The sequence below is a fragment of the Sceloporus occidentalis genome, unplaced genomic scaffold (genome assembly GCF_023333645.1).
Source record: "Sceloporus occidentalis isolate IW3139 unplaced genomic scaffold, rSceOcc1.0.p SCAF_6, whole genome shotgun sequence".
In the NCBI taxonomy this organism is placed as follows: Eukaryota; Metazoa; Chordata; class Lepidosauria; order Squamata; family Phrynosomatidae; genus Sceloporus; species Sceloporus occidentalis.
This window is the reverse complement of record NW_028316986.1, coordinates 97,533,538-97,553,800: the sequence shown is the minus strand read 5'-3', so window position 1 is coordinate 97,553,800 and position 20,263 is coordinate 97,533,538. Positions and strand designations below refer to the sequence as shown.

The 20,263-nt window shown below is 38.4% G+C and overlaps 1 protein-coding gene across 18 annotated transcripts in view; it reads right to left on the bottom strand.

Annotated features, from left to right (window-relative positions):
* The window catches only part of TRDN (triadin), a 256,474-nt gene that overhangs the window by 114,664 nt on the left and 121,547 nt on the right, over window positions 1-20,263 (bottom strand). For 17 of the 18 annotated variants that reach the window (XM_089530463.1, XM_089530465.1, XM_089530466.1 and 14 more), the window contains 5 exons: window positions 12,298-12,333; window positions 11,596-11,658; window positions 11,414-11,476; window positions 10,340-10,402; window positions 9,029-9,091 (listed from right to left, as the gene is read on the bottom strand). In XM_089530463.1, coding sequence (XP_089386589.1) covers window positions 9,029-9,091; window positions 10,340-10,402; window positions 11,414-11,476; window positions 11,596-11,658; window positions 12,298-12,333 — 288 coding nt within the window. The remainder of the gene's footprint in view (window positions 1-9,028; window positions 9,092-10,339; window positions 10,403-11,413; window positions 11,477-11,595; window positions 11,659-12,297; window positions 12,334-20,263) is intronic. The other variant, XM_089530455.1, reaches the window with a different exon arrangement.

The following is a 20,263-nucleotide window of genomic DNA, read 5'->3' as shown; positions in this document are numbered from 1 at the left end:
GTTGCTTTGCTGTACTCTCTGAAATGTACTGTTTATTAAAATTATATACATAATTTTTCTGAAGTTCCAGAAACAAATTAAATATCAGAATCCTATTTAAGATCACAGTATTGGAGAGTTACAATGTAGGAAGGGACCTTGCTGATAATACAACCCAAAGCTTTATTTAATTCACGATCTCTGCTGCAGAATAGAATGACAGCACCCCTGAAAGATAGCTTTCCAACCTCTGCTAAAACACCTCAAGCGATAAGCAAGCCCATTACAGTGAGCAGCTCCTGCCAATTGGATAGTTCTGAACCAAAATCTGCTTCTCTACAACAGAGCCTACTCTGGAGTTGTGATGTGCCTTCATTTCTGACTTACAGCGACCCTAAGATGACCCCATTGTGGGGTTTTCTTGGCAAGATTTGTTCAAAGGAGGTTTGTCACTGCCTTTCTCTGAGGCTGAGAGAATGTCACTTGCCCAAGGTCATCCAGTGGATTACATGGCCAAGCTGGGAATTGAACCCTGGGCTCCAGAGTCATAGTCCTATACTCAAACCATTAGGCAGTCTACTGGTACTAATCTTACCCTGTGGAACAACAGTTAACAAATTGAGTCCATCAAGAACTCAGGCTCCTAGAATCTATCTCATTGTAGCTTTGAATTAAGCACTAAATCAACTTGGGAGGCAAGCTGACATTTGAATGAACAAGCTCATGCAGCTGAGCCACCAGATCCAGAGCAGTAAAAAACCTATCTATGAACAGTGTCAAACAGGTCTGTTCCAGGCATTTGTTTCGTTTAAGTGATGCTTCTGAGTCAACAGCAGAATTGATCTGTTGGTGTTTTTCTCCAGACATATTAGCACAATATTTTTCATTACTGCAGGCTAGAGGATGAATTTGTTATGTACATAATTATTTTTTAAACAGCTAACCAACAGCCCTCAGAGTCATCTCTATGCCCCTGGACAGATGGGCCCTTTGCGGCTTCATGGTGATGTGCGGGGTTTCTCGGGGTGGCGCATGCACATGCCCCACAACTCTAGCATGTCACCATGACGCCATAGCTGTGTGCCGTTCAGATGGACCTGTGTAGCAGCAACGTGCTCAGGCCAGTGCCAGCAGTTTGCGGTGGCACTAAAAGGAGCCACTTTTCAGTGCTCCTTTGTTTTTCGTGCAACTGCGTCAAGGAATTTGGTCGTTGCAGTGTGGCTATGCGGAAAAGAGAGGCGGCTCCCGGCCACCTCTTTCTAGCGGTCTGTACCCCGCCTATGTTGAAAAGTGAAGCCTTCAGTATTAGTGTGTGCTTCAGCAAATGAGGAAGAACAGATCAAAACCAAAAAGACTAACTAGCAGTGCAAGTAATATTTTTTGAAGGGATCAGGTTCAGAAATGCATCATGGATGAAAGAGTCTTACTGATGGCAGACATCTAAAAAAATTGGCAATTAATGAAATCTTTTAATGAGATTTCAGAAACAGTGACCTTTAGTTGAAGAGAAATGGAAAGGTGGAGACACTTTCAAGCATATTTTAAACTGAAATATACTGACATATTTTTTGCTATTTAGTCATCAATTTTAGAAGACTGATTGTCAACATAGGTTAATATTTTTCAAGGAAGCATGGCAATGTATGAAATGCAAGAATTGGTAGAAATGTCTAGAATCTAAAGATTTTATCACATGGGGGAAATCAGGAAAAAGTGGGAGTTTAAGCAGACATTAGCCCATGAAAATTACGTGATTGCAGTGAAGATTTTCAGACAATGTCACAATTAAAGAAGATTTATCCTGGCAATAAATAGGTAATAACTATCAACAAATCATTCACAAGATTTCCCCATGAATGATTGGTTGCTGGTTATTACCTGTTTATTGCCGGGATAAGTCCTCTTTAATTGCGAGGCATGTTAAAATCTTCACTGCGATTGCACGATTTTCACCAGCTAATGTCCCTTTAAACCCCTGCTTTCCTCTGTGATAAAGTCCTAAGAGACTGATAGAGGCAAACCAGCATTAATATATCCTGTCTTCATAAACTGCAGTCCTTGGAAAGAAATCAGATATGTGTGTGTGTGTTTGTGTTTATGCATGTGCATATATATTTCTAAATCAGCCCTAAGTCCTTCCTTACATAGACTTTCTGTCTGCAGATATCTTCCTTCTTGTCAAAGTTTTTGCTATAACAACTTCTGCTTTTCTCACTCAATTACCCTCTTTTCACTCCCTTTATGGATGTTCCTTGCTGTTTCTCTGTATACTTTTCCAGTGATCTCCTCATCTCATTCAGTATCTTCTCCACTACTTCTGTCTCACAAGGCAACTTTTTCTTCTTTGAAAATGGAGCACCAACAACATTAAAGAGATGTCCGGTCAAAGGAATCATTCAGGTAAAAAGATTTCACAAAAAGATATAGTATTTCCTTTCTTTTGTTCTTTCTTTAGAGTAGATGCTGAACTGAAGGAAGTACTCCGATGAGAAAGCTGATACTTAATTTTCCATAAGGGTTTCACCACCTCTCTCCACATAGCAATAAGTAAGTGAAACAAATATCACAGATTTTTCTGACATAAGCATTTTTTCTAGTCTCAGACTGATAGGTTTCTGTCTATATTTACAGTGGAACACTTTTTTTTAGTCTTATATATGCATTCATTCACTTTTTTCTCACATTAACAAAACAGTGATTTGGACATATGCTTAAACTGTATGAATAAAAATGGAGAGCAATGATTTCAGTGACAACATCCACCTTTAGAGAGGCAACTAGTGTGGTGTGATAACTGTTCTGACTGAATCCACATCAGGGCTCTAAAGAGGATGTCTCAACAAATCAAGACACCCCTTGTACCCAAAATGGTCAACTGCTGTGCCACAAAGTGAAAAAAAGAAGAAGATTATCGATCAAAAAAATATTGGGTTCTTGGCAAGTGATTTTTTTTCCTCAGGAAGATCCAAAATAAGCAATCCTTAAAAAATGTGCAAAAAAATGCTTATAATCCCATTCAGCAAGAAACCTAGCCCAACTAGATTTCATGATGACCACTTCCTTGTTAAGAATTCATGAAGAGAGGAACTCCTGGGGAAAGCATAAATAGTAACTTTGTTGACATATCCACATTTTATGTATTATATTTGGCCACTTTTACAAAATCTTCCATAAGTGTTCTCAGCACTAGTTCTGTGCAGATGACTCAGTGAGTATATGGCATTTGTGTGTGCTTGTGTGTAGGCCTGTAAAAATAAATGACAAACAATGACTAACATTAGGGACGTAGCCAAGGGGGGGTCCTTGGAGTCCGTACCCCCCTTCTATTAGAAAAATGAATGGTGCATGCTGCTGTGCCACTGCACCCAAGCCCCATTATAATGGTGGCACTTAGTCTGGACCCCACCCCCTTCCTAAAATCCTGGCTTCATCCCGGCAACATGAGAGAGCGAAAATTGATATATCATTGGTATGTAGGCCCAATATGTTTCTTTTCCCCCATATGACTCTAGCTGTTAAGGACAATCCAGCTCTCATCTGCATAGCCCTATGCTGCTTAATCCCCTTTGGTCACATTAAAAGTACAATAAAATGTTAGGACAATGGGACAACACACTGGTAACTAACTTTGCAATATATGTACATGCCCTTTATATTCTCACAGAGGAGGAAAATACACAACCTCTTTGGTTTATTTGTTTGTTCTCTCTCTCTCTCTCTCTTTCTTTCTTTCTTTCTTTTAAGGGTATGGATGTAGAGAGACAATTGTTCAAATTCACAAGGGACAATTACACAAACAGGAGGAGAAGTAATGTTGTTTTAATGAGCTCTAAGGTCAAAAACAGTGTTTGTACTTCTGTGTCTGACAGATTGCTTTTCTTTGGTTTTAGCAAAATGCTGTAAATAAAAACCAATAATTTATCTAACAGGAGCCACAAGCTCTCCCAGGTAGATAAGAGTGTAATCCCCATTGCTGCTAGTGACTGTGACTGTACATTAATAAATGCACTACTCACAGCACTTATCTGATGGGCGAATGTGACCAGTATTGCTGACCTAAATTTTTTGTTCAAGTTTACCATAATAAAGAGAGTGCTTATTTAAAGTAGAAATGAAACAACAAATACCTGCAGTGTACATTAGTTTTTAAAGGTTGTATTTTATGCAAATAATAAAAAATATAGATCTGTGAGCCTGGTTTGTATTTTGGCAGACTCGTTTGTCGAATGGTTCATAAACCGTAATAGGCTTTGAAAAGAGACACAGAGATCATTTTACTTTGTACTGCAACAGGAAAAAAGAGATAGTGCCAGAAGATGAGACTCGCAGGTTGGAAAACGCTTGCCAAGCTACTGGGATAGAGCTTTGAGTACTGCTGTGATAACTTTGAGTAGTGCTGTGACTAATGGCACAACTGGACTCAAGCTGAAAGGATGTTTAGCTGTTGACATGCTCAGAGAAGACAGTAAAATCCAAAGCTGCACAAAACATAGAAACACAGGATGTGAGATGCATGAATCAATGGAAGCCAGACATAGTACAACAAGAAATGAAATGTATAAAGCTTGCAGTGCTTGGGGTGAACAAGATAAAGTGGATAGGAATGGGACATTTTCAATCAGATAAGTACACTGTGTTTTACTAAGGAAATAAAAATCTAAGAAGAAATGAGGTGGCATTAATAGTGAGGAGAGATGTACCAAAAGCAGTCAAAGGATATAAATGCAAAGCTTGACTGAATCATATCAACTTGAACCAACTGGCTCAAGAAATTTTCCAGATTTTCTGGATTTGCAGTGGTTGGAAAAATGTGGAGCTAGTTCAAACAGAATTTTGATATATTCCATCCTTAATCTTGTGTTACCTGAGCCTAGTGCTCTGTAAATTACTTGTAGAGTTCCAAAAGGTAGGAGCTACTGATATCCATGGTGGCCATTTACACATCACCAATAAATAAAATATGAAATAAATGAGGACAAAAGAAGGCACATGTTTGTGTGTGGTAATCTATATGTATAGACGCAAGTTTATATATAATCACTATAATTTAAGTAATGCGTTTTAGTATTGTCTATGACCACTGACCACAATAACTGTGTGCCTGCTCAATCCATGTGCAGATGCTAAATGTTGATGGGTGATTTCTAGGCCCTTGCTCCCCTTAAACCAGACTTGGATGGGAGTTTCCTTCAAATATTGAATTGTACTTTTATATAACCATCCTACATTATCTCCCAATTAAACTTACAAGACTCAAAGAAGAATACAGACATTTTAGCAGGCCCAGGCACTATGGCATGGTAGTTTGGCTACTACAAAACACGTAGAAGTATTCAAAATGTGGATTTATCTTGGAATGTTAAGCATTTCTTAGACTGACAGAGCAACCAATGGAAAAGTATCAAGGAGAAGAAATGAAGACCAGGAAATCATAGAACAGAGAAAAGGCTGAGTATTTTGATCCTCTATGAGAAACAAACAAACAAAAAAATACAACTGATATTCATGTACCATAAACTAGAGAACAAACATAGAAAAAAACATTCTTAGTGCTGCAAAATCAAGAAACATGATAATCATTATTAAGTCCAACCAAAAGACAGACAGGAAGAGAAGCAGCAGCAATGCCATCCCAAGACATTCTGCTACCTGAAGTGGACAGCAAATGACATTTCCTTCCAAGTCAAAACTCACAGTATCACAGGCCAGCCATGCCATTTTGACAGCTGAGATAGAAAACTCCACCAACAACTCTCCCCCGCCCTTCCTGGCTGTAAAGCAGAACAATAATAAATGCAATGACTATCATGTTCTTGCCATTTCATAACACCTCAAGCCAGCTGCTTGAGCTTGCTATCCCAGAGTGCCCAATGCTTTATAGAATACTCTATTGATCTTCCCTGCTTTACATTGCAAAGTGGTCTGGGAACTGTTTGTTAAAGATAGGCATGTAAATCCATGAATAAAGGAATGCTTGTATGGATTAGGCCATATACCAATGCTAAGAAGGAAGATATAAGATGAATAGGCCCGGTAATAATTGTACATAACTATTTACTCATCTTGGAATGCTGTGGATATAGTATATCTTGATTTCAGTAAGGCCTTTGACAAGGTTTCCCATGACATTCTTGCAAACAAGCTTGTAAAATGTGGGCTAGACAAAGGAACTGTTAAATGGATCTGTAATTGGTTGACCGGCCGAACCCAAAGGGTGCTCAACAATGGCTCCTTTTCATCCTGGAGAGAAGTGACCAGTGGGGTCCCACAGGGCTCTGTCCTGGGCCCAGTGCTATTCAACATCTTTATCAATGACCTGGATGACAGAATTGGGAGCATACTTATCAAATTTGCAGATGACACCAAACTAGGAGGAATAGCTAATACCCCAGAGGACAGGATCAAGATTCAAAATGACCTGAATAGACTAGAAAGCTGGGCCAAAGCTAACAAAATGAAATTCAACACAGAGAAATGTAAGGTATTGCACTTAGGGCGGAAAAATAAAATGCACAGATATAGGATGGGTGACACCTGGCTGAATGAAACTACGTGTGAAAGGGACCTAGGAGTCCAAGTAGACCACAAGTTGAACATGAGTGAACAGTGTGATGCGGCAGCTAAAAAGGCCAATGCTATTTTAGGCTGCATCAATAGAAGTATAGTGTCTAGATCAAGAGAAGTAATAGTGCCACTGTATTCTGCTCTGGTCAGGCCCCACCTAGAATATTGTGTCCAGTTCTGGGCACCACAATTCAGAAAGGACATTGAGAAACTGGAGCGTATCCAAAGGAGGGCGACAAAAATGGTGAAGGGTCTGGAAACCATGCCCTATGAGGAATGACTTAGGGAGCTGGGGATGTTTAGCCTGGAGAAGAGAAGGTTAAGAGGTGATATGATAGCCCTGTTTAAATATTTGAAAGGATGTCATATTGAAGAGGGAGCAAGCTTGTTCTCTGCTGCTCCAGAGAACAGGACCCGGAACAATGGATGCAAGCTACAGGAAAAGAGATTCCACCTGAACATTAGGAGGAACTTCCTGACAGTAAGGGCTGTTCGACAGTGGAATGCACTCCCTCGGAGGGTGATAGAGTCTCCTTCCTTGGAGGTCTTTAAACAGAGGCTGGATGGCCATCTGTCAGGGATGCTTTGAATTGGATTTCCTGCATGGCAGGGGGTTGGACTGGATGGCCCTAGTGGTCTCTTCCAACTCTATGATTCTATGATTCTATGATTCTATGAATTTAAAATCTGAAATTTCATCTGTTACATACCCAGTCTTTCTGAACTATTCTGCACAATTTGGAGAGAGCTCTGTAAACAGACTTCAGCTATAGTTTTTCTGATTTTTATCTGCCTGTTTAATGACGGAGAATGAACAAGCAATTATTTCAGTGGCATTTTTATTTCTACTGGATTTTAAATGTTGCAGTTAACATCCAGCTATATACTTTTCTAATGTTATGGCTGCAATTTTTCATCAGCTACTTAGTTAACAGTAATGGATGACTAAATCTAGATATCTGTTCTGTATTCACAATTGCTACCTAGGCATGATTGTGACACTAAGGCCATGATCATGATTTCCTGCTAACCTACTTTACTAGGTATCTGCTGCATGAGGGGAAATGCGGTTTGTTGTTCAGGTGGGTGGTGTGATACCTGCTTGGGGATGGTGTCAGGGCATGCATCATCTAAACGCCATGCCCCCACACCACCCCTTAGCTGCCGTATTGTGCCAGTCTGTTTTGCCCCTTTGTAGCTAATATAGAATACTGGCCAATATTTTGTGTCAAGGTCTTTCATAAATTAAAAATCTAAATAAATGCAGCAGGCCAAAGTTAAGGGTTGGGATACAGCTCATACTGACATCCTAAGAACCTTTGTATGTAAATAAATGCTTTTCTCTCTCTCTCTCTTGCCCTGCTAATGAAACTTAAATGCTGGTAAATCATGTCTAAGACTGAAGATTATTATTGCTTAAGTGCAAATATCCTGGCTTTATTTGTTTGTAAATCATACCCACAGGCTTAGTTGCAATGTAGAGGCTGAATTATTTTGTCACAGTTGAAGCTCTTTATTTCCAAACCAATCCAGAAGAAAAGGAAAAGGAAAAAGAAAAACTTCATTCCACACAGACGAGCCAATTTTTACATATGCCTAGTAGCCATGATGTTATAAATTATACTATAATATTTACATATGACATTTAAATAATGCTCCAAAAGCCATTTCTCAATTTAATAGTTTGCCTTCTGGAATTTCAAACACACTTTCAATAACATATTTTTCTTCTTCTATGTTATGTTCTTATATCAACACATTGTAATTGCAGAAGAAAATGAACCTTATGTAAGTGCTATCCAGACCATGAGAGCTCAGCTCATACCCATGCTAGATATAGTTCTGTGCATGTTATAAGAATATATGAAGCTGACCCCAGCTGTGTGTTGTAATATTTAGACTTAAGATCATTGATATCCTGGGTAAGAAAGAATGGGATTGCAGACTTGACTTCCATAATGCACAAAGTGTCTTCTGCAAGGTGACTAGGTACAGTTCAATGGGAGCTTTACTCTTAGTTAAAACCATAACCAGCCTTGAACCATCAAAGCAGAGGTTACTATCAGAGCCTGGAAATACCATTTTAAAACTGGTTCAAAGCATCTCCCAGTTGGTGACCATGCTGGCTGGATGATTCTAGGAGCTGTACTTCCAAATGTTTTTTTTTTTTCCCAATATCTGGTTTTAAATTCTGCTTTTAGGGCTTAAACACAGCCTTCATGATAAGGCATACTGGAAGAAAATGGTAAACTGGTAGACTGACAATAAAGTAACACATTTATACAGTTTCAGCCACAGAGTATGTAACTGGAGAAAAGTTAGAATTGTCTCCATCAAAAACAATAAATTCATAACATTAAAAAGAAGAAGAATTTAATGAGCTCAGAATTTACATACCCCTCTAGTTTAAACTTTTAAAGTCTAAAAATGTACACACATAACAATGGGATTTCACTGAAGACAGTGACAGATTGATATTTCCTACCTGCTTTTTTAACTTCAGGGACAGCTGTCTTCTCAAGAGCTTTCTTTCTTTCCTCTTTTTTCCCTAAAATTAATTAAAAGGAAGCAGTTTTTAATGCTAGAAATATGAATCACAGTTTTCAATTTGCATTCAGCCAAGCACAGGGAAGAAAATGTGACATGTTCTCAGATGGATTTTTTTTGGGGGGGGAGGGGGCTATCTAGGTCAGATCAAGATTTCACAACTAGCTGAAATATTGATTTAATGAATCTGCTCAAAATGTGAGTACTCTAGATCCAATCCATTTTGTTTACTGACCCACAGAATAAGATTCTTTATATAGACAATCCTGGGTCAGAATTGATAGTCAATCATTCTTTTTCAATGTGGATATGTCGAGTCAATGGAAAAGTCAGTTTTGTGGAGTTAAGGACTTTTTCTTGGAGGAGAGAGACACAGAGGAGGTTGTGCCCTTCACCCTGATCTGCTCCTCCCCCTCACCAGCCAGATGCTTCAAATGACTTTGGACCCCTGTAGAAATAATGCAATTTGACACCACTCTAATTGCCATGGCTTCATTCTACACAATCCTGGAATTTGTAGTTTTGTGAAGCACAAGCACTCTTTGGTAGAAAGGCTAAAGAGCTTGACAAACTACATATCTCAGGATTCCATAGGATGAAGCCACAGCACTTAGCGGTGTCAAACTGCATCATTTCTACAGTTTAGGTGCACCCTAGGAGACCTTGAGACAGGATGATCAAGGGCTGGAAACGTTTCTTTTTTGGGCGCTAGAACTCCCACAATTCTTGTTCAGCATGGTCAGTGTAAACTAGCATATCCCCCTCAAAAGGAAGCCTGTATGCCATTTTTCTGCAGCATTCTGGAGGGGCAGTACCTCCACTATTACAATTCCTTTAGTGTTAACATAGTTGGTTGTCAGGACTGGCACTGCCATTAGGCACAGTGAGGAAACTGCTTGAAGTGAAGGATGCTGAGGAGTAGAAATGTACCACACAGCTCTATCCTCCACCTCTAAACTGGATAGCTCTCCACACCATGAAGGAATCTAATCCATGCCAGTGCAATTCAGTTCAATTTAATCAGGTTTTACTGGTGGGACAGAAGGTCACTCCAACTTGGCCTTTACTGGAAATACTAGAAGTTTCGCTATTAATACAAAGTTTTTCTCACAGAAAAGGGAACCCAAATGTATTCTTCCAGGCAAGCAAGATTCCATCATACATTATATCTCCTCTGAAAAATACATGCTTTCCTTTGTAACCTGTAAATAAAAATGAGACAAAACAAAAGCACTTCTCAAGAGCCTACCTTTTGGTTTAATTTCAGAAACACCTTTCTTCTCATGTGCACCCTTCTTTTCTTCTTCCACCTCTAAGATATGAATTTAAAAAGTAGCTTTCTTTAATAAGGAATGATAAAATGGCAGCGGACTGAAACAGGTCCAATCATGCAATTATAAAAAAAAAGTAGACAAAAAGAAATCTAAATCACAGAATTTAGATAATCTGTTATGCAGTTATGAGAGCAGCAGAGGTGATGGTGCTTGCCTGATCCTTTAGTTGAAGAACAGGCTTTTTCAATGTGTGTAAACACATGAACAGAACCATAGGAATTAGTCAATCAACTGATAGTCATTAAATTGCTGATTCAAATATATTCATGTGTGGAATAGGAATGGATGCAAACTTTGCTTTATTTCATTTTGGTAATAGTTTACCAGCATTTGCAAATGTCTTCATATTCAGATTGGAATGAACTTGAGATGCCTTTTAAAAAATGAATGTGGGAGAAACTATAACTGGTAGATTCCGTACCTTCCAACTATCCAAACTTGGCAGGGAGAGTCCCAGTTAATCTTCTGTCATCCCATTTTTATCTGCCACTTTAAAAATGTCCCATTTTCTCTCTCCTCCTCCCACTTTCTCCCTTTGTCTTTGGCTAGTTTCAGTGGCTGCAAACTGATTTTAAAAGTAGTTTGCACTCACTGGGAGGAGAGGAGAGGAGACAGAATCATGCCATTCCCAGTTGGCTCAGGCAAAAGCAAATGGCTGCATATTTTCCTATTTTGTGTGTTCCTCCTTACTTATAGGTTTTGTCATCTAGTTCATATTCTGATGTTGATTGGACAAACTTGTCCTGTTTCATTTTTAATTTGTGAATTATGAGAGACATGATTAACTCTTAGATATAGGTACCTAAATGCAGCCAAATTCACATCATTTATTGAGCCACAACAGGTAAAGAGTTTCCAGTTTCTGCTACCTCAATGTGGTCACATCTAGAAACATTATCCCATGAATAAGTTATTTGAAACTACCCTATGAATTAACTGATACAAGTTCAGTAAAAATCTAGCAATGAAAACCAGTGCAAATAGCTTACTTTTCACTTTAATTTCAGGAATAGCTTTCTTCACAGGAGTTATTTTTCTCCCATCTTCTACGTCTAAGACATAAATAAAAAAAAATATGTATTTGTTTTGTTTCTTAAAGCATAACAATAGGCAGAGATCTATGAAGATCAAGTAAATTAAATGTCCCACTTTAAAACAATAAATATCCTACCTTTTGTTTTAACTTCAGGAATAGCTTTCTTTTCTTGAACTGCCTTCCTTCCTTTCTCTTCTTCTAAGGAATGAATTTAAAAGGCAATTATTTTGCTCTGTATTTCTCACTCAAGAATTGTCAGTCAAACTGACAGAACCCTTCTTTTGAGGTGTCATTTCCACACTTTGGAGAAATAATAATAGTGGAAACAATGGAACAGGTAGAAAATCTTGCCTGGCAAATAGCATTTATAGGATGATCAAGCATACTTTAACGCAAGATGTGTCTAGGCTTCATCTCAGTGAGGTACTTGCCTATTCATTGTTAACTGATGGAGAAGACCTGGTAGTGCAGAGGTGAGAATCACAAAGCCCTCAGATGTGTGGACTGCAATGACCAGCAGCACTAGTCAGTAGAGTCAATGGTGAGGATTATTGGAAGCCTCAATTCATATAAAACTGGAGTGGCAAGTTATGGCCTGTATACAACATGCAGGTCCCAGGGCCATTTTTCTTTACTTTCAGGGCTCTCAAGGGTCAAAAATGCTTTGGCTCCAAATGCCCCAGAATGACATCTATGGTATATGTGGGCATTTTCATCATGCTTCTATGTCCCTCCCCAGGTAATTTAAAATAAGACTCCAGTAAGAACTTTGTATTGCTAACCCAAAGCAGTGGGGGTTGGGGTTAAGTGGGAGAGAGAACAATTAATACTACTTACTTATTGGTTTTGTAGTTGTCACATTAAGTTTTCCCACTGCATGGAAAAATATTTTTAAAAATAAAATAAAAAGTAAAGTCAACGGAATACAAATAATAAATTACAAAGGCTGGAAAAGCACAGTATCTTCCCAGAAGCTGCAGCAAGTATGATCACGAGTATTATAAAACAGACACCTCCTTAAATGCTAGAAATCCCATTTGTTTGCATATTGATTTCACTAGTAAAATCACAATGATATTATCAAGGAGGAGACTGATTTAAACAAATTACAAAAACTGATTTATCAAGGAGGAGACTGATTTAAACAAATTACACATATACTGATTGAGAATGAGAGAGAGAGAGAGAGAGAATAACAAAAATCCGAATTATTTAGACAAAAAAAAAAAATTGGTCTAAGATGGGATGCACAATGTGCCACAATATGTGTAAGTCATCCTGGGACAGAATGGCCCAGGGACAGGCGGACCCTCTTTTGTGATATTGAATAAATATTTTTGAGGTAGGCCTTCAACCTCCTCTCCTTCACTTTGTTTTCATCAGAACCCTCTTCCCCAATCCCAGGTTTGTGGAATAAGTTCCTGGAAAGCTTCCTGAATCAGAAAGCTGTTTTTCTAAAGTGAAATTAAACTTTTAAAAGTCACTGGGATTTATTTCTGCAGGAGCAAAGGAGCAAGGGATTGAAAGATGTGATGAGAAAAATAAGAAGGATTTAATATAAGCCTAAAAAGGTCAGGCATATTGTGCTGAATGGTCTTCAATGACTTCTACAGCATCTCATGTTTTCCACCTGCGATGTCAAGTAGCTTTTAACAGACAGAGGGGAGGAGGGGAGAATCAGCACTGGCTTTAAGCCAAGTATCCTTCAAAGTAGATTTGAGTGTAACAACAGCCTGTTGATCTGCCAGTGATGGGAAGCTCTAAATATAGCGAGGCACTTGAGTTACAAGGCATGGTGCTACACAAGTGACACTCTCTCTAGAGATGTACACTGCAAAGCACTGTATTTTCACACTTAACTTCCAAGATGATACAGGTAGTATCATTAGTGCTGACTCGGAAAGAGCTTGCCTACCCATCGATCATCTGCAACAGGAGGAGGTAAGAAAGTAAGAAAGGTGCTGAAAAAGGCAAGCATCAATATAGTATGCTGAGTTACTAGGGCAGAGTGTGGGGATATTCAGAAGCAAAAATAACTTGCAGGAGTGAATTCCAAAGAGTCCAAATGAGTGACTTGGTTCAGTTAAGCCTCTGACTCCTTGAATGCTTGTCTGGTGCTTCTTATAAAAATCCCAAGAAATGTTATGGGGAAACCTTTTATGAGACACATCTGATACATTAGCTCAGTTTTTCATAAAATATTGCCTTCAGATTTAAAATGAGAAAATGCAGGAAGGTAAAAATCAAACATACAGTATTATTATTAACTGACTCTTTTCAAAACTAATCAGCAATATGTCAGATTGTAATTGAGATAGTGGCCTATTCATATATTATACTCATATCCATACAAAGCCCTTCAAATACTGTGTTAATATGACACAGAGATAGAGTGTAGTAATAATTTTTAAAGCCCAAATTAAAGCTATGATTTAGCTAGATCAGTTCTATTTACATTATCCAGGGGCATTTGAAGCTGAAATGGAAATAGTGGTTAAAATATTGCCCTTTCTTGAATATCTCAAAATATTAATATTCATTGCAATCGAATGTGAATAGAACTAATATTCCTAGTATATTAGACCTTCACTAAGGGCTGTTGTGTCTGTGAGTTCATCTCATCCAACAAGTTCCTTCTGAATACCACTTCTTAAAATGAGGATTCTGCTTAGATTCCAGTTCTTCCCTAAATATAATATAGTTATGCTGTCCTGATTTAATCAGAAAGTTTATAAAGGTCAAGAAAATTCTGACCTGAGGAGAGTTTCTGCTTTTTCATTGTGAAATTCTTCAGTTTGACTTGTATCAAAGATCCCTGATCAAAAGCAGGTACAGCAACCACTTCAAATTCATATGATGTTTTTAAACATCATGCCCATCATTACCTTCACTGGCCTGATACAATCAGTGTCTGCAAGTGAAAGAATAATGAGGCACAGAAGACACACTGGAAACAAAACAGAGTTCAGTGTCTTTTGAAAAAAATAAGAACTTTCTTCTTTCCCCTCCTGCCATTCTGAAATTATTCACTGTCTTTTCAGCCTGTAGTAATTTGCTGTTTGGCGGCTCAGTAGCCAGCTTCAGACAGGTTTACTGTATATTGTAACACTCATATGAGCTAAATCTTTTGTGGGCCTTCAATGTGACCCAAAACCAGCCATTCCAATTTGCCCTCCTGGAGAGATTACAGTCTTCCCATTTCACAGTTCTCAATATGTGTAACAACTGTCTGTGAACACAATGGGACACCTATCACCTTATTAAGGAACTCAGAAGGGAGCACAAATGCTGACAGTGAATTCAACAGCAAAAAGGTGGAAACCATCCATGAAAGTTCCTACAGTCTGAATAGCAGGAGTCCAAAAGTCAGTCTTAAAGCATAAACACTAAATTATGCAGTTGGTATTTTCCATAACTGTAATTGACCAAAATAGGCCACTTGTACAGAGCCACTCAGACACAGGCTCCCCTAAATAAACATTGAGATTAAAAACAATAAGTTAAAACAAAAGCTAGTCAAACTTGCAGGAAACCTACTGAAATCAAAGGAACATATTACTTGTCATTTAAGGTAGTTAATGACCGATACAAGTGGGAAGTAAAGTTCAACTAATATAATCTGGATAGGTCTCAGTGGCTCCATCTGCACTGCAGAAATAACCTAGTTTGACACCACTTTAACTACCATAGCTCAATGCTATAGAATTCTGGGAATTGTAGTTTTGTCCAACATTTAGACTTCTCTGTCAGAGAGCTTTGGTGTCACCAAATTACAGTTCCATAGCATTGAGCCATGGCAGTTAAAGTGGTGTCAAACTGAATTATTTCTGCAGTGCAGTCAGAAATAATTGGGTCTATGTGTTGAATCCCATGCATGCAGACTGGCTTACATCTGGATATGAAGTGGGCCTGGAGGTAGGTCAAACATGATCCTGTTCTCCAACATGTGTCATCTCACTAGAGTAAATGCTACATATGTGCATAAATATGAAACAATAAGTACAGATACTTACATTGTATTCATGTTAAATATTCACACTTGCATCTGATCAAGTAGACTTAAGTCTGTGAAAGTTTATGCTACCAGCTTCTTTCTCTCAGTTAGTCCCAAAGATGTTAAAAGATCATTTTGCATACTGATCCAGACTAACATGGCTGTGTCTTTGAATACTTACATTATATTATGCAAAAGCAAACAGGCTATTTGAACTCAAATTGGTTACTAATGTTTGAATTTTTGTTAGCAAACTGGGAAGGATATTTGCTGCAAACGTTAGCAAAAGTAAGATGTGAATTGTGCTGTTGCCTTTTAAGCATTTTCTTGAAAAGATATGCTTAGACATGCATTTATCCTTTTCATTTTAATTTCTTCCCTGAGCTTTTATCAAACAAAGCTCATATAAATTTCAGCTAGATTTTGGTTTTTTAAATGCAAAATATAAGTTAATCACTTGGATTTATGAATGGAGAAGCTATGAAGAATGGCATAAGGAATAATCCTGAAGGTTCTGTACTTTGCTTTGATGTTATGATGTAGCTTAGATATTGATATGAGTTGCGCATACATACATACACACACGCACACGCAAACTTACAAATCTACTGTTCCCTAACAGTACAATAGGTAGATGACACTGAATGTCAGTATTTTCACTTTATTTTGATTCTTCTGAAAAGGACCGTTGAATTATTGCTTGAGAACATGGGAAGTTTTTACCCTCACCCCCATGTTCCAAACCAGTTCACACAACTCAGTCCTATGAGGCTTAAACAACATGTACCAAAGAAAATGCTAGGAAGGAAAGAACAAATATCATATGATTTCCCAGTTGCCTTAGCAACTGGGGTCTAGAGATGATTCCTTGAGATGGTCCTTGAGATGGTCTTTAAGAAGAGCAATTGACCTCCTCCCTTCCTCCAGTAGTAATAGAGATTGAGGGCTTTAGAAACTCACTATTAAAATACTGTTGCTGGGTTAAGCCATGAAGCGACAATCCCAAAATGCCAGCAGAACCAGTGGGAGTTACTTCCAAGCAAAAGTCTTTAGGATTCTTCAGGTGAGAAAGAATAAATCAGAGCTTATCTTCAGTTCAGCCAGAATCAGGACTTTTTTTTTCTGTGTCACCCATCAATGTTTAAATCAGATGGACACATGTGATGGATAGACTGAATCAAGTCATGACTCTGAGTCTGACTGCAAAAACTGAGCAGGGCAGTTGGTACTAGGGTGACTTGAAGCTCTCTCATTCATGGGCTCACCATAAGATGAAGTCAACTTGTTGGCAGTTAAAAACTAAGCCATGTTATAGCCCTAGTTCCTGTTGTTCATTGCTGCTAGCCCTTGTTGATGTCAGGAAAATTACATGGGTAGTTCTGGCTAATCATAGTAGAACTTGTCATTGAATGTAAGAGATGGTTAGATTTCTGAGCTCAAAGTCAGCAATAGTCTATTTTTGATGTGGAAAATAATTGCTTATTTCTTATATGTTGCATTTCTCTTTTTTACCAGTTATGTATTTCATTTCAGCCAGCTTTGTTAAAGTCACTCCAAGGGAATATTATATTTTCAATTGTTATTTTGTTAGTCTTTGATGACCATCACAAATTTTAAGTGTCACATTTGTTTCAAATAATACTATTTTTCTCATTTTTCTGTACTGAAAATTATTACTTGGCTTTTCCTAATCTCAAAGACTGCATAAACTAGCTTAGGCCACAACACTAGATGGCTAGCTCTCCAAAACATGCCATTTATTGATGCCAAATGGCCTACGCACCCAATTTTCTTCATTCTTTCCTGACTTGAATAAATATCAGTGGCTCCTGCAAACTGAATTCTTGCTCCATGCACTTTTCTATACTGAGCACCAATTCAGCTGTTTATACTAAATATGTGCTTTGTTCACTTTCTCTTTGGCTGTATGTCTGAATTAGCAAAAATAATAATTTATACCAAAGATTGGTATAAGAGGTTCAATCAATTCAACAATGGTTCACATTCCTTGAGGAACAGGTAAAGGAACACATAATGATTAATTTTGAAAATTAGGAACTAAATATTCATTTCATGGCATTTAAAGCATAACATGGTAATTGTATTTCAGGACAATGTATGTTTACTGTTATGGCAAATTGGCTGACAGAACAGCATCCATTTCTCAATAAACTTACTTTAGCAAATCAGAAGAGATGTAGGAGAGTTGCATCCACCAAAACAAGTAAAGAAGATAATCTCTCTGAAACCAGGCATGGTGGAGCTTGGATAAGGTATTAGACATGGACACAAGGAGGAGAAACTTTGGACTTCCAGATGTTTTGGAATAAAACTCCAATAATCCCTTTTCATTGTCCATGCTGGCAGGGGGTTCTGGGAGCTGAAGTCCAAAACATCTAGTGGACCCGAAGTTCTCACCCACCTCTGGAGTTAGACCATGGTATCTCTCATCACTATGAGCTAACAAGCAAAGCACTCAGCTTCTCCTCAATATCTTCACATGCTGCTTCCCACATCTTCTGATCTAACGGTTCTACTACAGCTCCATCCAGCCATGCTTTGCCAATCCCTCAATTGACTGCTTGGCACTTCATATGTAAGGGTGCTTTTGTGTCACATCCAGTCCTAATAATAATCTTACCCATGATTCTTTAGGGAAACAAGCACCTGTTTATTAGTAATTATCACTCGGGAGGCTTACCATGAATAAATCACCATGCAAACATCATAAAATATTAAAAAGCGCGATCAAAGTTTAAACGCCCGCACGCTTCTTCCATCAGTGAATCGTCATGGAAGTGTCCCCGCTCGCTTCTTCCATGACCAAAGCATCATGGAGTACATAACGGAAGATCCTGTTATTACAGAAGAAGGAGTGGGAAGAAGCATGTGGGCACGGGAACCCTGATTGCACTTTTTAAATGATTTATGATGTTTGCATGACGATTTATTCACAGTAAGCCTCCTCGCCCCCCGGTGAGATAAAGTCCATAGCTGTGTTCATCTGGAACATCACTATGCAAAGGGATCTTGTCTATAAAAGGTTACGCTACAGTGTCTTTTGCTCAGTTATTCTCAAAGGTACTACAAGATACCTTTGCATACTGTTTATTAGTAATATGAGGCAAACAGAATACAACAGAAATAATAAGATATTTAGGTTCTTAACTTAGAAGGGAATATGAGCACAAAGTAGATATATAAATGAGAATGCACTTGGGACAAGAAATGAACAGCCATATTGCTCAGCTTACTGCAAGCGTTTAATAGATGTGAAACATTTTGGCCTAAATCCAATTATTACTCCCAACAACAATAGACCTACTAAATCAATGGGAACTTGTTAAATCACCACATACACAATACACACAATTCCACTGACTTAATGGGTTTATTCTAGTTGATACTAACAATTTAAATAACATTAAATGCTTATGAATAGCATTTACAGTTTTTCAATTACCATGCACTCTGGTTACTCCTACAGTGTGCCCTTCCTTTACGTGGGAGATCTGTTCCAGAAAACCCCCCCCCCCATGTAAAAGAAAAAGCACGTATGCTCGAGCCGCTCATGCTCACAGCGGTACGGGGTGGCGGTGGTGCGCACACGCCATGGGTGCACACATCATTGTTTCTTCCGGTGCGTGCCGCCGCTTCTTCCGCTGTTGCTTTCAGCATATGCTGAAAGTAGCGTATAATGCACCAGCATATGATGCGGGCACACTGAATTTTTATATTTACTAAATTGTGAACATCCATTAATGTTTTATTTTTATTTGGTCTTGTTTATAAAGAGTTTATGTGCCCACAGAGAGCTTACTGTATTATTCTATAATGTGTCTGAATTTTGTTGCTTTGTTGTTTACTGCCTTTAAGTCAGTTTTGACCCATGGTAACCTGTGCATGAGAGACCCCCAAGTCACTTTATCTTCAACTGCCCTGCTCAGCTCCTTCAGATTCGTGGATGTGGTTTCTTTGCTTGAGTCTACCATCTGGAATGTGGTCTTCCTCTTTTCCTATTGCCCTCCACTCTACCAAGCATTATAGTTTTTTTTTCTACTGAGTCCTTTCTTATCATAACATGGCCAAAATACGATAACCTCAATTTAGTCATATTTCCTTCCAGGGAGAGTTCAGGCCTGATTTGATCTAGGACCGATCCATTGGTCTTTTCAGCAGTCCCCGGTATTTTCAGAACTCTTTTCAAGTACCACATGTCAAATGAGTTCATTTTCTTCCTATCAGCTTTCTTTACTGTCCAGCTCTTACAACCATACATAGAAACAGAAAATGTCCTAACTTTAGTATTTAACGATATAACTTTACAATTCAGGATCTTGTCTAGTTCCTTTATAGCTGCCTTTCCAAGGCCTAGTCTTTTTCTGATTTATTGACTCCCTGTGGATCGAGGTGGGATTACAACAATAGAAACAACATTACAAGATAAAAAAACTACAATTTCATATAAAATACACTCAATAAAACAGTAAAACTGCTATCAATGCAATACATAGACTAAATCATCATTTAAAATACATATCTTTACAAACAGAGCTGGGGTATTATTTCTAACTCTCTTATAGCAGATTGGGTGGATAGGCCTGCCAGAAGAGATCCATCTTAAGTGCCTTCTTAAAGGCATCTAAAGTGGTAATGAGATGGATCTGCTCCGGCAAGCCATTCCATAATTTAGGAGCTACAGCAGTAAATGCCCTGTGGGAAGTTGTTGTTAACCTGGTATTTACATACTCTAATAAGTTCTTCCCAGTTGTTCTGAGAGTGCGGGGCAGATTGTGTAGGAGAGGCATT